We start from the raw sequence: 20528 nt of genomic DNA, 5'->3' as shown, positions 1-20528 counted from the left end.
TACACACGGTACGCTACACGTTGCCAACTTACAGGCAGCATTTGGGGGCGTGGCCCAGCCAACGACGCAGCCGCCCCGTAATGTCCAAGGCCCTCAGCCAGCGCTCCCCGCACCTGGAAGCAGGAGGAGGTGCAGGAGCAGGTGAGAGACAGCCAGGTATTGGGCGGATTGGATGAATGTACATATGTATGGATTGATGGATGGCGGTTTAATTGGGCGAGGCTGAAGTAAGATTTGTGGTGGCTTAAAGGCGACGTACAGTGAGTTCCACAACCAAATTTATTCGGAATTAAATGGCAAAATAAAAAATGCATATCGCAAGTAAGCGATAAAATTCTTTTGAAACGAGTAAAATTCAGGAAACGTACATGACTCCTTTATTTATCATTATTTTTACTCTTAAAAATTCTTTAAAATTTGGCTATTGAACACACTGTACTTTTTAGCTTGGGGTTAAAAGCTCTAGACCAATTAAAAAGTCGTTTTGAGCCTTAGTACTTACACTTTCTTCTTCTCGACCGTTTCGCTATAAGTATAACTAACTTGGGATCTAAGCACACTTTGCGAATAATTAGTTTAAGCATGGTTGGTGAGTTTTTTGTTTGAATTGTTAGATGGAAGGCATGTGGAGGGCAGCATGTAAGAAATGGACAACAAATTTGCAGTTAATGTTGGTGGATGGAGTTAAAGCAGTCATTCAATGGTTAGGCTAGGGCTTAAAGCTGAATAGCAAATGGCACTCGTCTTTTGCCCACCAAAGCCGGCTCTTAGTCAACTCACCATCCGGGAGAGTCAACTCCAGCAGAATATAATGAAATTATTAACTAGAGCCAGTGCCGTGACACGTTTGCATAAGCTGACTAACTGACGGGCAGCCGGCTGGATGGCAATCAACTTTAGTTGCCACTTCAACTCCAACTCCGGTCCACTTGAACCTCAATTCCCCACCGTTGAGGAGGCACACTCACCTGGCAAAGGGACTGCCCTGGCTCCAGAATGGACTGTGACTTTGGGCCTGCCGCGAAATGTCCGTGAGCAGGCGACTAGAATGACTGGGGAATCCGACGGTCAGGTCACTGTTGACATTCAGGCGATTCGTCAGGGCCCGCACCTAGAAATGGGCAAAGGAGCATGGGTATCCACCCACCCGATGAGAGATGGGCCACATTACGGCGGACAGATGACGTCTTACCCGCTGCAGCAAAGTCGAGAACAGATTCTCCGCCGTGAGTATCTCAAAGCCATCATCGTCATCATCGTCCTCCTCGTTGGAGCTTTGCGAATCGTTGTCTTGACTAATTTTCTTGACAGGTCTTGAGCTTCTGCGGGTGTTTCAAAAAGGAGAAAAAAAAAGATTTGCATGAGGATGAGAATAACCGAATCAAACGGCAGTTATGGAGGCTGCGAGGAGAAAACTGTGCGAACCAGATTCAATTTAGCAATCCTGTTTCGTATTCATGCCGTGCACTCAAAAAAAAAGGTAGAACAATTGGGAAAAATATATCAATCTAATATATATTTAATTTGAAATTAAAGATAATCAAATTTTAACATAATAACTTTAAACGGTTAAAGGAAGTATTTAATCCCAATTGGGTTGAGCTGTTCAACAACGAATACAATTTCCTTGAAGGCAAGCAAGAGGAGAAGCTAACTGATAAAGATAGGGATAATCGGATGTGAAGGATGTGGACAAACCTGAGTCGGTGCGGGGTGAAGCGTGCCTCCTCCTCGGCTCCTCCGCTGACGCCATCCCGGGTTATCGACGTGGTGCGCATCTTCTGGAATGGCGAGCCCTCATCGAAGCCGGCTTCGCTTAACAGTGAGCTGCATACGAAATGAAATTTCAGTGAGCAAATCCGCACAGGCCGAGCGAACTTAAACTTTAAAGCATACCCAATGCGACGGGACGGACGCAGGCGGGTGAACGTGGAGCGACTGCTGGTGGTGTGGCTCGATTCCGATGGCTCCACGCTGCGTTCCCGGGGCGTAATGAAGCCGCCACCCTCGACGGCAATCGGGATGATAAACTCCCGCGGACTCTTCTTGATGGGCTGCGAGGTGCTCGTAATGGTGGCCTGCGACATGTTGGTGGCCGTGGTGGTCCCCTCAGACTCGGATTCCACCGTCGACTGCCGTGACAGCGAGCCGGAACTGCAAAAGGTCATAAAGCATGCAAAATCAATCATAGGCTTACACAGGAAATTAGGGCTTTACGACGTCGATAGAAGGATGGTTTAGTATTTAAAGCGAGTATGAATAGATTTTTAATTTTGACAATATCTAAAGAAAATAGGCACATCCTTTTGTAAATGGTGTCATTTTTAATCTCCACATATACCGAATCAAAAGGAAAGTCATCCGAAAACTGTAAGCCTGAACCCCTTAATTTGTGCCCCCATTTGACCAATTACATCGAATTTTCTTTACGAGGCGACAATGAGGAATGAAGGCAATAAAGTGCGAATTATATGACCATCGTCACTTATCCCGTACTCACCGCGTGGTTGTGTTGGAACTGGTGCGCCCATAGGCGTGCTGCGTGGGCGGTCGCTGGATGGTGATGACGTGCTCCTTGGGCTCCAGACTGGTGGCCCTCGCCTGCAGCGTTGTCTTGATTGGGCTGTAGGGGATGGGGCCCTCGCGGGGCGGGGCACTGCGCAGATCGGCCACCGGATGTTGCATCTCGGTGCTGAAACGCATCGCCGGCTGGGGTGGGGCTCCTTGTTCCGGGATTCGCGGCTTGATGTCCAGCTGGACCTCCGCCTTGGCGTTAATCTTGCGACGCGGCAGGGTGGCCGATTTCAGGGTAATCGAAGCTGTTGATGTCTTGACCGCTCCGGGGGGAGTTGGAGGTCCTTCGGCACCCGGTGAAGCTGCAGATTAAAGAGTAAAACAATTACTTGAAGTTAATCCAATCGTATATGTACATGGTGAATGGTGCAAGAGGAACAAGTAAGCAATTAAAGCATCAGTAACAGTAAGAAAACACAACAATAGTAACTTTTTATTGAGGCTTGTCAAAGGAGTGCAGTTCGTGGGTTAAGGCGCGCCTAAGTGTTTTTAGGGGGTTAAGCCGAGACTACTACTTGAAAGTCAAAACAACAACGAGCACGAACAACGAACAACGACTGCAACAGCAGCAGCAGCAACATCAACATCAACTTCAACTTCAACAACGAGAACTACAACCACACATCGAGAACAAACAACGACCAAGGAAAAGGTAGAGCCATAGATTTGGTGTTTTCCGGGTGTGAATTGTGGGATAGGGAAAGCCAGGAGTACCAAGCCAGGATAATTACTAACTGATTAACCTTGGAATTATTCCATGGCCAGCCAGTGTTCATATAGCAAAGGGAGCGGAAAGAATACAAATAATCGAGGAACGCAACAGGAAACGGAAACGGATTGAGTGAATTGCTTCGGCTTGTTTTTTGTCGGTTTTTTGTTTTTTAGCAGGCACACACAGCACAAAGCACATGTTTGTTTTTGGTATTTTTGGTTGTGTTGGTTTCGGATACGGATACGGATTCGGTGGTGGGGTTTCTGTTTTTTGGAGCCGCTGCCAAGACTTACATTTCAGCCACATAGCCACAGGCAAGGCACATGTAGCACTGGCACTGGTATTGGCATTGTTATTGAGTGTGTCTTGAGCTTGATTATGATTAAATGGTCTCGTGCGCGAATTGACATTGTAATTGACATTGGGCATCGTGTTGCAGTTGCCTATGTTGCTGCTGTTGCATCTGCTGTTGTTGCTGCCGCTGCCGCTGTTGCTGTTGCTGTTACTGTTGCCTCCATAGTAGTTGCTGTTGGCTTGGCCGGCATAGGCGTGGCTGGCGGCATATTGTGGCGATGAAGGCGGCGTGAATGGGGAAGAAATTTGCTTCTGATCCTCCTGGCAACGCTGCTGATATTGCTGCTGCAGCATCTTGAACGGACTACTCTGACTTGGTGGCGGCTGGAAAATGCTGGCCGTGCTGTAGGAAGCCTGCGGTTGCCAGGTGGCTGGTCTTCGATTTGCTGGCTGATTATTTGGACTGGCCACTCCACCTCCGAAAATCCTTTGCTGTATTGTTTGCTTAGCCACAGCCAATGCATTCGGTGATATGAGCACTGGCGGCGCCGTTTGGGGTCCCGAAATCGGTGGCGATGTTGCTGCTGTGCCCGGAGATGTGGCACCCGAATAGCCCATAAAATTGCAGCCACTCTGTGCGCGCTTGGGTGCATTGTTCCCGGGCGCACCACCCACAACAGTAGCACCACTCGCACCACTTGCTCCACCAGCACCACCCATGCCATTGCCAAAGCCGTTGCCGATGCCATAAAACGGTGTTGGCCTGCGTATCACTAAAATTAAGATGATGAGTCAATGAATATGATGAGCATGTATGGCAGATGGGGTGGATCGATCAGTACGAAAAAATGCGCTGGAACTCTAACCATTCTCCTTAAATATCTCCGTTTAATTACAATTAACCATATTTTAAACAGCCAGGTAGAAACATAAGGTATTACATGTGCATGGGTTGAAGTTTATTTTTAAGAACTTTAAATGTCAATTTAATACATTGACCAATTTCAATATAGTCTTATTTACGTTGCCAACAATAATAGGAACTTTAACTTGGAATGCTGAATAAAAACTCTGCATAAAATTCACTTCAAGTTTTAATACTAAAATCCATACAAATCGATCCACCCCAAAAACAATGAGGAATTCAGCACGAGAGGAAACGAAAGACAAAAGACAGGTGAGTTCGATGATGATGATGATGATGACGAGTGTATATTTTGCTTGAGGATTTCATTTTCATTTTTTTTTTTGGCTTTGTGGATTGGCCAAGCGAAATTGCAAATTGGAAAGGAGGATTCGCTTCGATTTGTTGGTTCTTCAGATGAAGTTCGGTGAGTGTGAGCAGGAGATTATATTCCAAAAGCCAAATATAATCCATGCAGCACTCGGCTTGCAAAACGTTCACATACACATTGAAAATGGAAAGGAATTAAATATATATGCCAAAGTAAATATAGAAAACAAGACGATGGCACCAGGTATTGTGCAGGTACAAGTCAAACGATAGTTTTAGGTAAATAAAATATACAAAATCAAATTGACAGAAATACAGCCGAAATACACGCAATATCAACATACTTTTCATTAAAATATGTAAATTCGGATTCTTTAACAGGACTAGATTTATCTGAATAATTAGTAATCTGGCATTTGACTTGTACCCTGACGCACAACCAGATCCCGGATACTAGTGCTAAGTAGTGCTAGTAGTCAACTTGTAAGCGCTGCGTGGTTTAGCTTAACTTAGGTACGGAAATCATAATCACTATAGTGCTAGTCTTAGAGTCTATCATGCCGAGATCACTCACCTGGTTGTATGGCATTTCCGATTATGGCGCGGGCGTTCTTCAACTTACGCTCGCGCTCCTGCTGAGTGGCCGGTTCACTGACGCCAATGGTCTCCGTTTGGGCACACAGCTGGTCCACCTCGTTGCTGGACTCGTTTTGGGCCTGCAGCAGCAGGGCTATGGAGTTCTCCATGGAGCGGCGTGCCTCGTCCAGCGAAATGGAGGCCACCGAGTTCTTGGAATCGCTGCCCTCCAGCGATTGGGCCACCACTGGCGATGGTGGCGGCGTGTTCAAGGCTTCGGCTTCCTGGGTGGCCGCTGCGGCTGCTGCAACCTGCTCCTGAGCTCTCAATTCACCGGGCGTAGGGCCTTCTGCAGCCGGAGGATTGGTGGCCTTCTTCTCGAACTCCTTTTTGAAGCTGCCCACACTGACACCCGGTATGCTGAGCTTCTTGGGTTTCTCGGGAGCGGCTGCAGCGACTGGTGGCGGTGGCTGGAACTTCTCTGCAGTTTCTAGGATGCGCGATTTCCGACGCTCGGCGTTGAATTTGTTCAGTGTGGACTCATCCTGCAGGCTGCACTTGCGGATGAAGGGTGGAGGGGCCACTGCGCCCACAGGCGCCGCGGCCTTGGAGGCACTTTCATTGATGGCATTCACCAGATCCGCGGTCTTGTGCTTGTTCACAAACTTCTTGATCACTTTGGTGGCATCCTTTTCCTCGGGCGTTTCAACAACGGCATCCAGTTTTCCCCTGGTGGGTTGGCGAGCCACAGGAGTGGGTGCCTGTGGTGCAGGTGCCGCATTTGTGGCGGTGTTATTGCTGGTGTCTCCCATTAGCTGATCGCACAGCTCACCCACCGCTTGCATGTCTTTCTGGGAGTAACTGGGGAGTGGGACCTCCTCTGGTATATTGGCAATCGTCTCCGCCTCCATGAGCGTGGCTTGGGGTTCGATGATGGTCGGTGGTGCTTCAGTCAGTGGTGCACCACCATCCTTGCTGATCACAAACGAGCTATTGGCCGGCTTCTCCTTCTTTTTGGCTGTGGTTCCGGCTGCATTCTCCGTGGAAACAGTGGGCTGCAGTTTCCTCTTCGTCTGCACTGGACTCTGGGCGGGGGTTATGGTCCTGGTGGGTGAGGGCATCAGGGCGGCTTCTCCTCCAGCTGGAAGCACGAAACAGACAGAGAAAGAGAGAGAGAGAGAAAGGGTGGCGTGGTTTAATGAGTTTGGTTAAATGACTTTAGTTTCAAATGGTTTAGTACACTCGCAAGTGATGGGATTATGTGGTTGGATTTTGGTTCCAGGAGGAGGATCAGTTAGTGGGTAAGGTCGGTCGGTGTCGGTGTGTATTGGGCAGCCAGTTAGTCTCCATTTATATACACAATAGGGTGGGTAAATTTGATTATTGGACCATAGTCTGCACAAGATTGTAATCTAGGAATCGTAGACAACACATGAGTTAGGTCCGCACAAATAGACCCATCCTATTACAGAAGCATCTCTGCGCGGGTTGCGGCACTGGGATATCTATCTCACACACTGGGGACCACTCAAGCGATTTCAGAAGCGGCAAGCAGGGGCATGGACATCGACTCACCGGCAACCATGTCCAGGATGCGACGTTCCGCCTCCGTGTTTGGCGGTCCCATGTCCCGGATCGAGCCCACCGAGTGCGAGCGGGGAACACGTTCATTGGCCGCCGCCTTGGCAGCAGCTGCTCCCTCCGCCGATGGCACCACCAACTGATCCGCCGTGATTGTGGCTGGCGTGAGTGAAAGCAGCACATCCAATCGCACTGGTGTCTGATTGGCCAGATCCTCGGCCAGGTCCAGGCAGGACACATTGTCGTTCTCGTTCACCCACCAGTGCGAGCAGATCTGCTCAATGCTGGCTCGCTTCCTGGGACACACGGTCAGCATGTCCCGGATGAGAGTGGAGGCTCGCGAAGGTTTCCTTGGCTCGTAGTAATCACCCTGGCTGATCTGCTTCACCAGTCGCTTGAAATTGGAGCCATCGAAGGGCATGGATCCGTAGACCAGCGTGTAGAGCAGCACGCCCAGTGACCAGCAGTCCACCTCGGGTCCCTGGTATGGTGTTCCCTCCACGATTTCTGGCGAGGCATAGAGTGGGGAACCGCAAAAGGTGCCCAGCAGTCGCTGGTCATCAAACACATTCGACAACCCAAAATCGGCAATCTGCAGAAGGAACATTTTAAATAATTATTGCATAAGCACGTCATTTGTCACAGTAAAACGCGTGAATAAAATTTAAGAAATACTGTATGGTAATTGAGATATTCTTACCTTGGCATTGCCCTTTTCGTCCAGCAGGATGTTCTCCAGCTTGAGATCGCGATGGCAGATCTTGTGCTTGTGACAGTAGTAGACGGCGGTGGCCACCTGGCGAAAGATGCGACGCGCCTCCTCCTCGGTGAGAACCTTCCTTTCAGACAGATAGTCGTAGAGCTCGCCGCCAGCGGCAAACTCCATGACTAGCACCATTTTCTCACGATTCTCAAATACTGCAAGTATTTATAGCTTTAATTTTGGTACCATATTTAAACTGCGCTTTAACTGAATTACCTTCGTAGATGTGAATGATGTTGGGATGGTGCACTGAGCTCATGATCTGCACCTCGCGGCGGATGCGCACCAAATCTGCCTCGGCCTCGATCTTGCACTTCTTGATGGTCTTGATGGCCACCTCCTGGCCGGTTTCCTTATTAATACCTAACTGCACCTTGCCGTAGGTGCCTTGTCCTAGTTTCTTAATAATATCAAATCTGTAAGAAGGGATAATTTAAATTTGATTTAAATTTAGGTTAAACTAGTTGAGGGACCACTCACCTTTGTCGCAACTTCTTGCGGTGATTGTTCATTTTGACGTTGCCCGTGTTGGCGATGCCGCTCATGATATTGTCTATCTGATCCTGCGGTATTCCCGAAGGATGCGCCAGACTGTTTCCGCTGGCTTCGAGGCCAGTTGGAGCAGCGGGCTCCGCTCCTCCCGCCGCTCCATTGGGCGCCGCTCCATTGGGCGCCGCTCCATCGGGTTTGCTTATCACCATGTTTGTGGATGTGGGTGTGATTGCAGATCTGTCTGAGATTGCGGTGACGGTGACGGTACCGGTGCCGGTGACTGCTGCTGCTCCTGTTTTCCGGACTGGATATGGGGTTGGGGCTGGGACTGGGTCTGATGTCGAGGCTGCTCCACTAACAGCCGATGCAAATTACTGGAAGAGACGGAGAGACAGGAGATGGGGAAATCCGTTAGCAAACTGAGCCAAACACTCGGACAGCCCTCATCCATCAAACGTTCAATCAAATGGGCAATCAATTAATTATCCACGAGGCGAGTGGGTGAAGCGACGGCAATCACTCTTGCAACTGACGTATGTAAGGGGTAGAATGGTAAAATCTGCTGCAAAGCTGCTGTCAAATGTGGCTGCGCTTCTCCCTGGGGCCTGGCTGCCAAAAAAGGACGAGAGCCACCGAAAATCTACACTCGACCCAGTTTTTAATTATGCCCCAGCAAGGATGCGCGATTTTGACGACCTGGTTGCTTGGAAAGTGGCTGTGAGACAAGGAGATGTTCATATAGGACCATCATATTTACCGCGCAGTGTCATAAAGATTTTATTTGTTTAAAAATGTTGTCTTGAACAATATTTTATCAAAATATATACACATATTTCGGGGCTTGCTTCTGATGAGGTGCCAAAAGCTGTCACAAATGACAGAAATGAACTTTGTTCGTCAAGCGAAGGAATGTTGAAGATGAACTGATATTTTGAGTTGCTTTTAAATGCTGAAATTAGCTTCCACAGATATAAATCTTTTGCAATTGCAAAATAAACTAATCCACCAAGTTGGCTCGCACTCGGCTGACTATCCTTGAAGGACCGCCAAGTGTCTGGCTTAAAGTGGTCACTTGTGATGCCACCTAACCGCCATCTCCTCCTCTGTTTCGGGTATTGTGCTGTCTGAATGTGGATTGCGTTGCTATTAGAGAACTAATCTATCAGCATTGTGGAGCAGTTGCAGTGGCAGTAGTGCAGCTATGAGGACTTGCCTGCTCTTAAGCTGCAGCGTTTTGTCTCTGACAGTTATGACCGACCGACGGGCAAGCCAAGTCTTAGGGAAACCCCCAGTAAATATGGTCGAGGTGGAGGAGTAGGAGGAGGTGGGACAGGGAACCGAGTTACGGATACGGACAGATAGAAGACACTCTAGGGTCTCCCCTTTAGCTGGCAACGTTCCAATTATAAATGTGCACTTGATGGCTAGTAAATTAAAGTGTAACCACAACAGAAACCCAGGCAGCCGGGGGCCATCTGCGGATGCGGAGTTGGGCACGAGCCACCACCACCACCGACAATAACAATGCCTGGCTGCAATTGTATCTTAAAGATACGATTACACAGATGCATAACAAATGCGCGAGGCACGCGTGCAGCTCCCCCTGCCCCTCTCATGATCTTGCTTCTCACACACATAAATAAGTTAATCTGTACACGCAATTATATGGAGAGCACCCTCTTACAGAGAAACAAAAATAAATACCAATTAAAATGTGTTATATAAATTGGAAAGCTATAAAACTACATTAATTAAGAGGTTAGCTAATTAAGAGGTTAGCTCTGATATAACAGTCTTACTTCATGGTTTTTCATGTTCAAGATTGTTTAAGAACATTTTAAATCGATTTTCAAACACCAAATAATTAAAATATTTTATTGATGGCCGCAACTAATGTGGTAAGACTAAATAGGTATCTGATATTTCCCAGTGTACAAGGAAAGGGAGAGTAGCACCGATTCCTTTTGGTATTATATATCATGGGCATCTGTGTTTGGGTAAAGCCAAATCCAAATCCAAAATCAAAATCAGGGCAACGAACAGTTTTCAAAGTGCGCTGAACTCGACGCTCGCCGTTTGCCGATTGCCCGATGCCTTCAATTTCGCATCTGCAAGATACAATAACATTGCGAGGCGTCCAGTCTTCGCTATTTATTTATTTTTTCTCCTATTTTTTCCCTACTTTTTGGCACTCAGACAGCACATGTCATTGAGCAGCCAGCGAAACAACTAACTATGCGAATGCGTTGAGGATGAGGATGGCACCCGGTAGAGATAAACACGAGCGGAGACGGCGACCACGCCCCCTATCCACCGCTCGACGCCCCCTTCCCTAGCAGTCAGAAGTTGTTGAAATATCTGCGCTTGCTTTTCCGTCAGTTTGGAATTTCTTGCATCGCTGTCGTTTACGTAAAGGGAAAATATTTTCTTATATTTCTTTCACTTCTTCTATTTTTTTTCCGGCTACTGCTGCTGTTTTCGACAGGAACAGCAACAATAAATTCCATCCAGATAGGCAATGTAAATATGCAAATGAGAATGTTTTTCTGGGTCAAGTCAAGTGCGACATTTTGGCCAAGTTATTTCTGGGACTGTCTCAAAATATTTGATGTTTCCCGGTCCACTGGAATTCCGAGCGAACGATGCGCTCCAGTCAAGCGGTAAATTCATCATATAATCGAGAATAATAGCAGAAATTAATGGGCGGCTATAAAGTGATGATAAAAATCGTGTTGGCCAGAGAGAAATACAATAAATGCAATGCCATAATTGAATTCAAGCTTCAATGTCATTGGGTGGCTGAAAAGTGGGTGGTAAGCGAACAAGTGACGGCGCAGCAACAAAGGACACAACATATCGAATATACATACATATACGAGTATATGTATATAGCTATGCAGAATGACAAATTATTTCTGTTTTAAGAGAATTCCGCACAGAATCGCAAAATGGATATTCAAATGCCAGTAAATCAATTTCAATGCAATTGTCTGCAAAATTAAATGAATTTCACTGTTGATAAAACTGATGAGCCTTAATTGAATAGCATTAATGACATCTCCTAGGTGAAGCGTTGATGCTCAAGGGTTCAATACAAACAATTGGCAAATATTTAATTTATTAAAAACATTTACTAGCAAACATTCACTGCAATCATAAATGCAAACGTTAACAGACTAAAAAACGCAATTAATGGAATTTAAATTAAATTAATTTTGTTCATATTTGCTAGTCCAAATGGAATGCATTCATTTGTATACAGAGCTAAGCAGATATAAAATACTTTTTATACATCAGAGTTATTATACTAATTGGAAGTATTAAGCCAATAATAAATAATTTCGAAATGTATGTATGTATGTATATATGTAGGCATACAAATTTAAACGTTAAGGCAATGCCAAGTATTTAGACAAAGTAAAATGTGCGAATACAGAAAACTCTTTGGTCTGTTGACCTCTTCATATATCAAACAAATTACATTAATTTATTGCATTAGAATAAACATCTTCACTGCCAAACAACATTTTCGTCTATACAAATCGGGTAATTAAAACAAAGCAAACCGAAAATACAATGCGAAAACGAATTTATGTTGTCTAAAGTCTAATAAATAATACACATAAAGATATATACATAGATATATGTATATTTAAATATGCATAGCAGTCTCCTTCAGCAATTAAGGCGAATAATGTCGGGCAATGTGAAGTGTCAATAAGTCAAAAAGTGCCCGTTCAATGAACGTAGAACAGCGAAGCAGACAGTCGAACAAATGCCAACCCAAATCAACATCAGCATTAATTGTGTTAAATAAATCGCATGATTTATTGTTTTTGTTCATCTAAATATTCCTGTGAATCTGACGATAATATTTATGCAATTTGTCAAAACGCCAGACAGTGAAAACTGGCAGTTAAGTAAAGTTAGGTTAAAGGTCCTCGGGGTTCAATGGTTCAACTTGGCTCATGAGAGCAAAAGGCGTGGGGCAAGCGGAAAAACGAAATAAAAAGATCGAGCAAATAATTAAAATGTTGGCAAAAAGGAAGGGAAAATTATAAACGTACAGCAAAAGAGTTCTCTGTTCGCGTAATTTTTCCTTTTCGTTTTTTGTTAATGCCGCTGGCTAAACAACACAAGCCAAACATAAGGCGAAAAAATAAAAATGCTAAATAAAATAAGAGAGCCAGCGAAAGGAACAAGACATGTCAAGCATTTCCTTTGCTTGCACGAAAGTTGGCTAACACACACTCACACACACACACACACAGAGAGTTGTTGGCTAGCACCCACACACCCGCAAAACCGGAATACCCACCCACACAAACAAACCGCCATATGCTGAACAAATGAACAACTGAAAAACTGAAACTTTTCTAGCTGGCTGGTGGAAACAAGAATTTAACGCTTGGCTCTTTATGCCGGTGCCCCAAAGAGCTGCAGGCCAAAAGTTTTCATTTACTCTAGCTTCCCCCACACGAAAATGGCCAACGTACTCAGTATCCAAAAGCATCTGCGAACGGCAAATGATGAATTCCGCTCAAAGTGTCCCCACGGAAAACCTAATATTTGTAAATTGGAACCGAAACGAGAAAAGTTTACATTAGACGACGCCAGAACTGCAGAGCTGCAGCTGAATAATGAGCTCTAAAATTGGAATAGCCGCGATAAATAAACGGATTGAAATGAATTCCGCTCAAAACGCCTACCAAACAGGGCCATTAATAATGGTGAGTCGTTTAGATAGTTTTGCTTTTAAAGGATGGATTTACTTGATTTATTGAGTTAGTGATTGGGGATATTGCTCAAAATTCACAGAATATACGTTAAACGTATTAAACAATAGGTAATTTAAGACACTTGTACATAATATGTGACATTTGTGAATAATATTTTTCAAACTAAATACAAAGTGTTTGAAATTTTTAGGACGACATGTTAGGTTTTGATATTCGTATTGCATATTATTATACATGATTGAAAACATCGAACTAGTTGTTTATGGTTTTAAAGTAGTTGCCTTTTATAAAATTATTTATGAAACATTTTATTGTCTACTTGTTTCTTTGTCAAACTCTCTGTAATTGGAAGAGCAGGCTAAAGTTATAAGCTCTTTCACCGTAAACTTTGTGCGAGTTATGCAAAATGTACATACAAGCGAGTTCATTGCAAAATATTTGTGCGCTTTGTTGTCACCATCGTAAACTATCGTCATAGAATTGTGCAAATTTTGATATTTATCTCCGTACATTCCCCGCCCGAGAATCTCGAGTCTTGAATCTCGAACCTAGAACCTCGAATCTCCTCCCAGTTTTTCGTTGTTTTGGTTGCGTTGGCTTTGCTTTCGCCACTGCCATCGTCGCCTTTTGTTTGACACTTGAGTTGTGACATTGTTGCCATGGCCAGGTTCGTTGTTTGTCTGCCAGTATCTCCGTCCCGTCCGTCTGTCCACTTTCACGGATATTGCATTTGACAAAGTGTAGTGAAATAAATGCCCTGCCTAATTGCCATTTGGGGCAGGTGGTGAAAAGCGGTGGTGATGTTCAAGTTTGTTTACTGACAGACCAGCCAAGGAGCTTAATTACAAGCGACCGATTCGGCCCGAACAGGTTGATTGGATATTAATGAGGTCATAAATCTTGGGGACAGGATGTCTGTCTACTCGATTACCTTCTAACAAGGAAAGTAAGGCTTAAGCTGCCGTGTTTGGCTTTCAAATTTAATGCATTATTGGACAAGCTATAGGGCCTGCATATATGCACACTATTTCGTTAGTAGATATATGCTCGTTTGGTCCGTATTAAATTCAATTAGCTGCGGCATAATGATGCACTTAAGCCAAGTTAACTTCATCCAGCGTATACGTAATGTTTTTCTGGAACTGAAACGTTGGCTTCTTCTTTGTGCAATTTTCAAGTGCCACCCACACTCACACACACACAGGGAAAATCCGGCCAAGCGGAAAATTGGGAGAGCGAGAGGAGAAGTGAACTTTGGGAAAAACCGGAGGGGGAAATATCATGATATATGTTGAATTAATTACCATTAGCATGCAATGCAATTCAATTTCGCTAATTTGCAAGATCTAATTTGTGTATAAGGCGGAACTTTGTAATATTTTGTCGGTTTTTCGCATTTTTCTTTTCCTTAGCGGCATTAATGCAACGACGAGAGCTGAAAAATTCCTCGAGAGCATCGACGGACGAAGACGTCGCCGTATTTAAAGTCTCGTATCTCCGCACAAACCAGCAAGAAAACAAAATTAAAAGAAATTTTTATAAATAACTTTTAGCTAACACGCAAGAGGAATTTTTATTTGAGCAAAAGACCAGAAAAGCAGCAGCTCAGCAGCTCAACAGCATCGCAGCAGTTAAAACAAAAAGTAAAAGCAGCCAAGAGAGGCAGCAACTAGAAAACATACCCCAAAAACTAAAAAGCATAGATGGGGGATAGGGATTGGTGGGGTGGTCTGGTTTGGTTTGGGATCGAGAAAGACAAAGACCACAACCGAATCTCAATCTGATTTCGAACCTGAATCTGAAACCCCAAAAAAATGCGCATCTGGAAAAAGGAAGATTTTCTTCTACTTAAGACTGTAGTTGCGGTGATTTGCTGAGTTTCCTCGTTCCTCGTATATATGGTTTTCGGGTTCGGGATAATATTATTATAGATACACACCGAGATATTCGCTATCTCTTACATTTTTCTCACTTTTACGGCGGCTTTCCTTATTGCAATTTTTCACGACCAGCTCACACACACAATCACACACAAAATTTCACATTTTTACTTTTCGTCAAATTGAAATTGAAAAATGGTTTTCCCTCTTCAACCATATGCAGTATAAATTTTCAAGTATATATTTATACCGTGGACTATCTTCTGTGCACATATATGTAGAATATCTATAGGTATTTTTGGGTATATATATGAGTATGTATTATTCGGTATATATACAATTTAATTCGCGCACTGGCCTTTAGACGCCTTGCTCGCGTTGCTCTAGGCGCTCGACTGAAAATTTTTCCTCGAATTTTCCCGAGGAAAATATAGAAATCCGCTGAATATCGCCGCATTGCCGGTGCTCTTCGGGGCCCATTGTTATCCTAAAAATAAATGCACTATTCTCTCTCTTTCCCAAATGCCGAATCTCAATCTCATCGCTCTTTTTCGATCTCTATCTATACCTCCACTCGGTACAACACCAACTCTGTCTCTGCCTCTGACTCTGTCCCCTCTTTTCTCTCACGTGCGACGGATCCTCCGACTTTCGAGCGAGGCGCGTGCCATAATGGAGCGGCATTATGTGTGAACCGAACCGATCGCAATCACGATCACTACACTGCACACAGATACAGATACAGATATTGTGGTGTCTATAAGGCGTTGTTTACACGCATGTGCTGGTGCACATGCATGTGTTTAAATATATATATAAATATCGGTATAGGTATGTATAAAACCCATGTAAACAGCTGCTCGAGGGCGGGGGCATTGGCAAATGAGCCATTGATTTATTTAGATATAATTTCCTCATTGCTTTGTCTTTGCTTTTACAAATTGCATGGCTGGTAATTCGCAAAGGTCATCGTGGTAGTCCAAATTTACAAGAAGTATTTCTTGATTTATTTGTAAAACTATAGGAATTACTAGTACAATAAACAACACCTATAGCATTGCACTAATTTGGGCTCATAAAATAGAATTCTAAATCCATTTTACGCCGTCGAAAGTCATTACTCGTCAGAATTCCGTTGATTGTAAACACAACTGAATGCCAAATTCCTTCTGAGCACCCAGCACATCACACTTGATGGGTAACTTCAGTGTTTGCTCAGGTAATTCTATGTGCATGCCCCAGACACACTTTGGCCAGAGTCTAACATTCTTTTGGCCCTAATACGGACCGTTAAGAGTGAGAGGATGGCAAGAGGAGTGGAATGCCAACGGATGGATGGGAAGACCTGCTGAGTCCCGTTTATCCATCAGGCCGAAGTTGCTTGGCATTACTCAATGCTCAGCTGGGTGGCCAACAACATTAATCAACAGAGTCGAAAGCATGTAAACACGCTCACCCAAGCCCAGTAGCCCAGTAGCTTTGGCTCTAGAGCTGGAACTATGTTTGAGCCCATATACTCGCACATAGTTCCACGTCTATCCATCTGGGAAGTACCCTATTCCTTTGCTCCCCTGTCACTGATTTGGCCCTGACTCCAATACTGCGGCTGTAACTGAATTCGGGGCTGGAAATGAGCCTACACTACGAACAAAATTCCAAACTGAATTTGCTATCTAAGAGAAACTTATGAATAGTGCAGGAATTATTCACTGAAAATCATTACATTGATGTTATATAAAGAGTGCAAGAATTTATTGGATTTTTATCTACAAAAATAGTTTGTTTGCATACAAATGCCATAGGTTTTTTTGCAAGTGCGCATCTAGTTTGCATTTGCATATGGCAGGGCGTGCAAAATATTTCAAAGCTTATCAGCACGGGGCAAACAACCGGCTAGAAATGCTTCAGACCACGATGATGGCAACGGAGATGGCGATGGCGATGATGATCATGATGATAGTGTGGGACCAACATCATAACTGCATTATATAACCTTTTAAATGCCTGTTCAAACATTAAATATTGCATTATGCCAAGTTTATCACCTTTTAGTCGAAGGCAGGGCAAATATTTGCCCGACTCAAAGTGGGTAGACCATATTCCCGTTCGCATTCACATTCACGTTCCCGTTCCCAATCCCGTGTTTCCGTTGAGGAAGCACCGAGAAATGGAGCGAGCTGACGATCCGAGTCCGGGTAATGTAATTGGAAGGCTATGGCCGTCGGACTGGGAGGCACATGGTTCACCCGCAGGCAGTCGCCGGGCAGACAAATAGACACCAGACAGGCAGTAAGTCAATCCTTAATGGCATCAAGTGAGCTTATATAATTTCCGCACGCCATTTTTACTCGCACTATTATGGCACTGCTGGAAAATGGCATTAGAAGTGGGCCTGTCTCTCGAAATGAGGAATATAGTGAATTCGAGTTGGCTTACTCAACTTTACCAAATTAAAGTATGCAAGCTACAAAATTGTTGGAAAAAATAAGCTTAATGTTGGTGGCCACCTTCTTATATAGACACTGTGAACGGCAATCTACGGAGTGACGAAATACACCAACTTTAAGAATATAACATTTTGAAATAAGAAAATGTGTTGTCGAACGGTAAACTTATTTCTCCGAGTACTGGTAAATATTTAATGTTCGGGAGTTCGGGTGGGCTTAGGTGTGTGCGTGTGCCATCAAATGATCGACCTAGTTAAGACCTTGCCTTGCCTCGTTTTCGCCTCATGTCTGCACTTGGCGCATGCAACAGCAAAAAGTCACTCAAAAATAAGTAAAAAAAAATACAAGAAAATTGAGGAAAAAAGGAAAGTGCAAAACTTGCATGCCAAAAACGTCGCCAACGAAAATAAAAAGAGAGACAAGTGAAATCAGAGTGTGGGCGGAGTCGGAAAATCGGGAAGGGGGCGGCGAACCATGTGCGTGCCTGCTTTTCGGGTTGCCTTATAAATAAACGCGACATTGCTGGAATTTTGTTTGTGTGCCAACTTCAACCGGAAATGCCATTTTCGCTGACTGCTCAACTTTTTGTTGGTTCAATAACGCCCGGGGGGAATAACACAGGAACTTTCCACACATACATATACACTACGTACGTATACGTAATATTTGCGTATAGCATACGCGTGCTTTGAGTGGATTGAAGGTGGCCATAAATCGCGAACTTTCGCTTGAATCGACAGCGCATACTTAAAATAGTTTACCATGAAAGTGCCAAGCGATGATTAAAAACGCAACTTGTATGAATTGCAAAAGTTTACCCCACTGGTACACCGTTTTTATCGGTAGTTTTAGTTATGCTCTTTTTTGGCTCACACTTGGGTGTTAAGTCGCGTAATCACCTAATAAGTTTGGTTTTCTCTTCCTGAGAAACTGTGTCAATTTGAAGGACTTTTTAAAGGCAATAAGGAGACTGTCCTATTAAGACTTGTCCATCTTGTTGCCAACTTTAATGCACATGCATTATGCAGTTGCTCTTTTGACAAGTAGTGCAGATACCTTTTACCTTTTGCAGCCAAAGTAAATTCCTTTTGCAATACTTTTTTCCGAACTTTTATTTCATGTCACACCTGCATTCATTTCATTGCACGGGGCAAATTTGCTTGCACCTGAATGGGAAATGGGCGTCAGGCGTCTAAAAGGACGCAATAGCTGCAAAATGTCCTTTTCACATATGAGTTGTGTGTATGTGTGGGTTTTAGCCAGCTTGCCTGGCTCTACGTGTGTGTGAGTGTACCCTTTAACATGTGCGTAATTGACTTTGCATGACGTTGAGATAAGCTTTAGTTATTCCGGCTAATTGTCAGGCAGACAGAGTGCGATAATTGCATTTCTTTTGGTAAATTACAATGACGACATCAAGAGTAAATAGCCTGCAAGAAATGAAAAATGAAGCGACTAGTGGGTGCCAGCGATTGCAGTTTGTGCCTTGAGCTATATAATTATTTTGTGATTTGCTCACTTAATTACACAAGTAAGCCACTCTGCCGAGAGCAACAACAAACATTCACAAACAACATTATCAACATAAGCAACAACAACATCTCGGTTTTCGCTCATTTACTTAATTGAGTTGTCGTTGGCATTGTCGTTGTTGCCTGTTTCTTTTGTGGCCAACTTGGCGGACCAGGCCAAAACGGCCCAACTAAAGGGGGCGCGGCACGGTTGGTTGTGGTCGACTGCTGTTATTGTTGCTGTGTTGCTTGTGGCATAATTTACGGTCGTAATTGTCGCACATCGTGGCTTTGGCGCGGCTTTTGTTTTTGTTTCCATGCCTCCACGGCTTTTTGTTCGAGTCTCCACTGTACGGTTGACACATGTTGAGAGTCACGCGCTTCACTTGACGCAAATTGCTTGCGGCAACCACTTAATCAGCAACATTTTGCACTCCTTTCGGCCAAGACAAGAGTGCCGGTGCCCAGAACAATTGCACACATACACACAGCAACTGCAGTGCACGTGGCGTATACGTAATGTTCGCAAAAGGACTTGTGCTGGGATGTTGTTTTAGGGGCCTACTTGAATTTGGCACGGATTTTGCGAAGGAGCTTGTACTTTAGGCCTAATTGCAATCGATAAGACGAGTCATTAGGTTGGCACAGTGAACTATGGACTTTTAGTAACAAGAGATCTGTTTAAATATGTATATTTTAAGCAGCGTAGAAAATGGTCTACAGATTAATAACATATAAAATTTATAGACTGAAAGATAAAATAACAATTGTTTTCCTAGCTACAATGCAATATATGGTTAAAAGCAGAAATAAAAATATACACTCTTCTTATCTTCAAAAACTCTATAATACGCTTTAAAGCTGCGAAACGCACTGTGCATATAGATGTGGCCACTTCCGGCTGATGTCCAACTTTGCCTGCTTTTGTAGGGCGTTCACATATTTACGCGTTTTATTCATGGATTTTTTTGCCTGGCAAATTATTTTCAGTTAGTGTAAAAAGCTTTTGATTTAGAGCCAACCGTGGTGCAATAAAATGCTCGCATCCAGCACAAAATATTCTGTAATAAAAATGTGTTTATTTCGGCCAGCTACAGCAAAAAGGCCAACACACAATGGTCGAAACATAAAATTGCTTCCTAGACTCGGGCGCCGCATGTCCGACCAAAAAGTGCGACAAACATTAATAAAAAGTTTTCAGTGCGCCCCGCAAAAATTAAATGTTACTTTTTTAGCTGCTTCCTATAAAGTTTTATGGAGTCATGGAGCGAAATATTGGTTTACTTTTACGATGCAATAAATATATACATTTCACTTATTCCACCAAAAACTATGCTGAAAGTGAAAAAAGGAGGGGGAGCGGCAGGAACTCTTGTTAATTGGAAAAGTTTTCAAGCTAGGAATTGATTTTGCATGCATCATTGATGTAATTCCTCATTAATTCCGAGCTGTCGGAAAATGCAAATGCACTTTCCCCCAAAATGCTTTCAGCCAATTAGTAAAGCCATTTGCGTGTGTATTGCATTTCTTGAGCACTGTTCTGCGTGACAAATGTTGCTCGTAGCGTTTGTTCATTAATCTCGACATTTAAATGAATGTGCGCGAAAATGACAAACTGTCGCAGTGCTTATATCGTAGCAACCGACCCAAAAAAGCAGCCCAAAAACAACCCACCGCTCACAGCCCACAGCCCACCGCCTACCGCCCACCGCCCACTTTCGAAGG

The 20528-nt window shown here is 44.1% G+C and overlaps 1 protein-coding gene across 12 annotated transcripts in view; it reads right to left on the bottom strand.

The window, feature by feature from the left end:
- Positions 1-20528, bottom strand: part of LOC6536505 (serine/threonine-protein kinase par-1) — a 45453-nt gene that overhangs the window by 9057 nt on the left and 15868 nt on the right. For 2 of the 12 annotated variants that reach the window (XM_015192287.2, XM_015192291.3), the window contains exons 1-13: positions 8984-9089; positions 8215-8922; positions 7951-8150; positions 7672-7889; positions 6966-7563; positions 5389-6531; positions 3580-4353; positions 2501-2876; positions 1897-2154; positions 1699-1827; positions 1193-1322; positions 969-1111; positions 503-559 (exon numbers count right to left, since the gene is read on the bottom strand). In XM_015192287.2, coding sequence (XP_015047773.1) covers positions 503-559; positions 969-1111; positions 1193-1322; positions 1699-1827; positions 1897-2154; positions 2501-2876; positions 3580-4353; positions 5389-6531; positions 6966-7563; positions 7672-7889; positions 7951-8150; positions 8215-8435 — 4247 coding nt within the window. In that variant the 5' untranslated portion in view covers positions 8436-8922; positions 8984-9089. Of the gene's footprint in view, positions 1-502; positions 560-968; positions 1112-1192; positions 1323-1698; positions 1828-1896; positions 2155-2500; positions 2877-3579; positions 4354-5388; positions 6532-6965; positions 7564-7671; positions 7890-7950; positions 8151-8214; positions 8923-8983; positions 9096-14926; positions 15073-20528 lie in introns of those variants that run through there. The other 10 variants (XM_015192283.2, XM_015192294.3, XM_039376269.1 and 7 more) reach the window with 10 other exon arrangements.

Source organism: Drosophila yakuba, chromosome 3R (assembly GCF_016746365.2).
Source record: "Drosophila yakuba strain Tai18E2 chromosome 3R, Prin_Dyak_Tai18E2_2.1, whole genome shotgun sequence".
NCBI classification, from domain to species: Eukaryota; Metazoa; Arthropoda; class Insecta; order Diptera; family Drosophilidae; genus Drosophila; species Drosophila yakuba.
Note: the sequence above shows the minus strand (reverse complement) of the source record. Positions and strands in the feature narration are given on the sequence as shown.